At 35.8% G+C, this 4,408-nt stretch overlaps 1 protein-coding gene across 1 annotated transcript; it reads right to left on the reverse strand.

Moving 5' to 3' along the window:
• Positions 1-1,497: 1,497 nt before the first annotated feature.
• On the reverse strand, positions 1,498-2,436 carry LOC101435442 (olfactory receptor 4F3/4F16/4F29-like). The gene has a single exon (XM_004475447.2). It carries the CDS (start codon positions 2,434-2,436, stop codon positions 1,498-1,500), a length of 939 nt encoding a protein of 312 aa, XP_004475504.1.
• Between the last annotated feature and the right edge of the window lie 1,972 nt (positions 2,437-4,408).

The following is a 4,408-nucleotide window of genomic DNA, read 5'->3' on the forward strand; positions in this document are numbered from 1 at the left end:
GACAATGCCCATCCCCAAAAACAGAGTGTATGTACAACTGCAAGCAAGACAGTTCCATCCATCTGCCCCATGGAATCTAAACCTCTCTCAATCAGAAGCAGAGGGGCATCACCATCCCAAAATCTTCAAGATTGAGGAATGAACAAACACAAAGGGGGAATGCAAATATGGATTAAAGTAGACTTATTATTATTCTAGTAATGGAAGAACTTGTAACATTGATATAAAGGTCTCCAGAGGTTCAGAAGGAAGGGAGAGGTAAGAATCTGTGCAACATGGGGCATTTGGGGAGCACTGGAATTGTTCTGCATGACATTGCAAGGAGGGATAAAGGCCATTATACATTTTGTCAAAACCTATAAAATTGTGTGGTGCAAAGTGTAAACCATAATGTAAACTATAGAACATGGTTTTAGCAATACTTCAATATGTGTTCATCAATTGTAACAAATGTACCACACTAATGAAATATGTTGTTGATGGGGGAAAGTGTGGGAGGGCGAGTAGGTAGCATAGACGAGAATCCCCTTTGTTGGTGATGTAACATTTATGTGATATAAAGCTTATTTAAAAATAAAAAAGAAATTTTGCTGGGTAAACTCAGGCTACATTTGCCATATAATGAAGGTGGACCTCTACTTCATACCCCACCATAGACAAAAATCAATTCAAGGTAGATTTTTTTAAAAAAGAGAACTATCAAACTCCTAGAACAAAATGTAGTGATGCATATTCATTACATTGTGTTAGGCAATAGTTTCTTAGACTTGACACCCAAAACAGAAGCAATCAAAGAAAAATAGATAAATGGAACCTCATCAAAATTTAAAACTTTTGTGACTTAAACTATACTATCATGAAAAAAAAAATGACAATCTACACAATAAGAGAAAATATTTGGAAACCACTTTTCCAATAAAGGTTTAATATCCAGAATATATAAAGAAATCCTTCAACTTAACAACAAAAAGACAAAAAACCCATTTAAAAATGGCCAAAAGACTTGAGAGTGGGTGGAACCTGTGCCCTGAAGTGGTGGAGAGTCTGGCCACCATCACCATGTTTGAAAAGGATAGAGCCTGCACGCCAGAGTATTTTATGTGTGATTTTTCTGTAAAACTACATCTCTAATTAAAAACTTATATTAATATATTGGCAACTTGATCTATATATTCTGTTCTAGTGTCAATTGATTTATTGTCAATCACTCTGTGACAATAAAGATACTTAGTTTTGAAGCCTAACCCATGGTAAATTCACCAGTATAGTGTGTCCTGGTAGAAGCAATTGGCCTTATGCTGAAACACTTTTAACAGCAACACAGGCTTCCTTCAACTTAGTCTTCAAAACAAATTGTAAGTCAATACTTCAAAAGAACATTTATTTTAATCTAGATCACCTAAATATTAGTAAGGTACTTGTAAAATAATGATTTTGAAATAATGGAAACTTAATATTACTCTGTATCAATAAGAAAATGTCATAATTCTTTGTCATTTAAGAAGTCTTTCTGTAATAAATAAGATGGCTACATACTTTGCTCATTGCCATATTCATGTCTTTGTTCCTGAATGTATAGATGAGTGGATTCAGAAAAGGAGTGAGAACTGAATCAAATAGAGCAAGTAATTTGTCTACATTTGCTGTGGGGTGAGGCCAGGTATAAACAAAGATGCAAGGACCAAAGAACAAAATCACCACCATTATATGAGATGACAAAGTGGAGAGGGCCTTGGATAAACCCACTGAAGAATGTTTCCAAACCGTGACCAGAATAAAAACGTAGGAGATGACCAATATGATGAATGATCCCAGAGCTATAAACCCACTGTTGACCCTAAACATGAACTGTAGTTTGTAGGTTTCTATGCATGCGAGGTTGGTGAACCTAGGAAGGTCACAGTAAAAGCTGTCCAACACATTAGGGCCACAGAATGGCAATTTTATAACAAAAACCAGTTGACTTCCAGAGTGGATGACACCAATTATCCATGCAGCTACCAGAAGCAAAGTACACATTTTTCGGCTCATAATAGTCAAATAGTGGAGAGGCTTACATATGGCCACATATCTGTCAAAAGCCATGGCTATGAGCAGCACCATCTCCACACTACCAATGACATGGAGGAAGAATATCTGAGTGATGCATCCTGCAAAAGAGATGACTTTGCGCTTTTTGAAAAGGTCATATATCATCTTGGGTGTAAGGACAGAAGAAATACCAAGGTCAATGAAGGAAAGATTGGCCAACAAAAAGTACATTGGGGAATTTAGGTGAAAGTCAGAAACCACTGTGAGCACAATAAGGGAGTTTCCTATCATGCTTGCCACATAAAACATGGAGGAGAATATAAAGAGGAAAAGTTGGATCACCCAGGAATTGGATAGTCCTAGGAACACAAATTCTGACACCACAGAATGATTGCCTCCATCCATTGATTTATCAGCTAGTGTACTTCCAATAGTACCAAATAAGAGAAAATAAGGAGGAAATTAACACTACAAAGCTATATATCCACACAATCACTTCTCAGGGCCTTATAATCACTAAACAAGCATTTCCCTGTGGGCACCTGAAACAATTGCATCACTTGCACATGGAATATCCTTAATAGATCGCCTCTTCAGATAATTCTCCACCTATAAACAAGAGAATGTAACAAGTATGAAAACATACTACATGGGCAAGGCAAGACTGGGAGCCCATTGAAACAATAGGTGGAGATGGCCTCATTTCCCAGAACTCACAGATTTGCCCATGAAATATTCTTTTATTATTCTAGGTATCTATTTATATCACCCCATCTTATGTATAAAATATGTCTACTCTAGTCACTTTAACATCATTATTCACAATTATATTTGCAATTCACTATAAATAGGCATTAGTATAACAGAAACTGGTTTACAGCAAAGAAATAACTCAACAGTATAACAGGACCAAATCGAGGGTAAAATGGGGATTGAGGGAAAAGGTGTTTGTGTGGACACACAGATATATTTTTAAATACCTAGTAGGAGGGTTTACGGTCTGGATATGGTCAAGGTACACAAGGTGGGGAGGAAGAAAAGTAGGAAAGTAGGAAGTCAAGGAGGTTAAGAAAGTCAGTTTTATTTATTTGTTCAGATTCTTCATGGTCCCTGAAATTTGTGAACCCTAGCTATTGTTACAGGCAACTAATCTCCTACAGTTTTCTGGAAATTAAGAAATGCACACTAATACCACAGTTGACCTATAACCAATGACTTTCTCCTCTCCTTCATCTCTTTTGGTATTAGCCTCCCTTGTCTCATCGCTCTGCTTCAAATAAACTAATGCCACATCTGGCATTTCCTAACCTAGGCTACTAACCGTGTCTCTCTGATTCTTGACTATATTTGTAGAAAATATACTGTTATGACATCTATGATGTAATCTCCTTACGGGGGCCAACCAATTCTGTATTGCAAGCACTTGGGCATGCTGCTAAAGAGTGAGGCGAGTTGAGAAAAGAGGGAAGTAGGAGTGGAAACAGTAAAGAGCTGCAAAATAATCATACAATGTGCATAAGAAACCCCAGAACTGGAATTGAAAGAAGAGGGCACAAGACATTCAGCATTAGGAAAAAAATCTCACCTCAAGTTTTATATTCACACACAAAAGATATCTAGACACATTAGTTGTATGAGATGATTGAAATATGTCATGAAAATATTACCATACAAACCTACCAGAAATTATCTAACCAAGGGTGATCTTTTACAAATGAAGAATAGCATCTCAGTGAGGGACACACAATTATGTGAACAGAGAAACTAGGTTTCCTAGTCCAGCTATATCTTTGACATCTACATATTAGAAAAATAAAACAGTGAGAAAAGGTAATCCACATACTAGATCTATTCAGTCCAGAACAGTAACCACTAGACACATAAGTTTGTTTAATGAAATCTAAAATCAATTCCCTCAGTTACACTAACACATTCCAACTACTCAATAGTCACATGTGGCTACTGGTAATATATTGAACAGTATGATATAAAATAATTACAGTCACTATCCACTCTTTAAAAGTTAACCAAAATCCCATTTCTTGCCTGAAAATTTCCATCCCTAACACATATCATTCTGTAAAGTTAAAATTTAATTAGAAAAATGATAATTTTCCATATAACATATACACCACAATATATAACACCATTTGAGAAGTTCCAAGTATTGTGTTGGCAAAGAAGGACAGACAAATGTCCAATGGGCAATCCTAACAAAGCTTACAAGGAGAAAGGATTTAGTTTGAGCTTAGAAAAATAGTATGAGTTTAATAATCTGAAAGGAAAGGAAAGGCATTCTAAGAAGAGAAAAAATTTTTTCTTAATTAAAGCAAATTCTTTACTACAAATCATCATTTTTCAATGCTTTCATTTTTAT

This window comes from Dasypus novemcinctus, chromosome 3, assembly GCF_030445035.2.
Source record: "Dasypus novemcinctus isolate mDasNov1 chromosome 3, mDasNov1.1.hap2, whole genome shotgun sequence".
In the NCBI taxonomy this organism is placed as follows: Eukaryota; Metazoa; Chordata; class Mammalia; order Cingulata; family Dasypodidae; genus Dasypus; species Dasypus novemcinctus.

Coding starts and splice junctions, on each gene's coding strand:
- LOC101435442 (XM_004475447.2), bottom strand. CDS start 2,436: ATGGATGGAGGCAATCATTCTGTGGTGTCAGAATTTGTGTTCCTAGGA.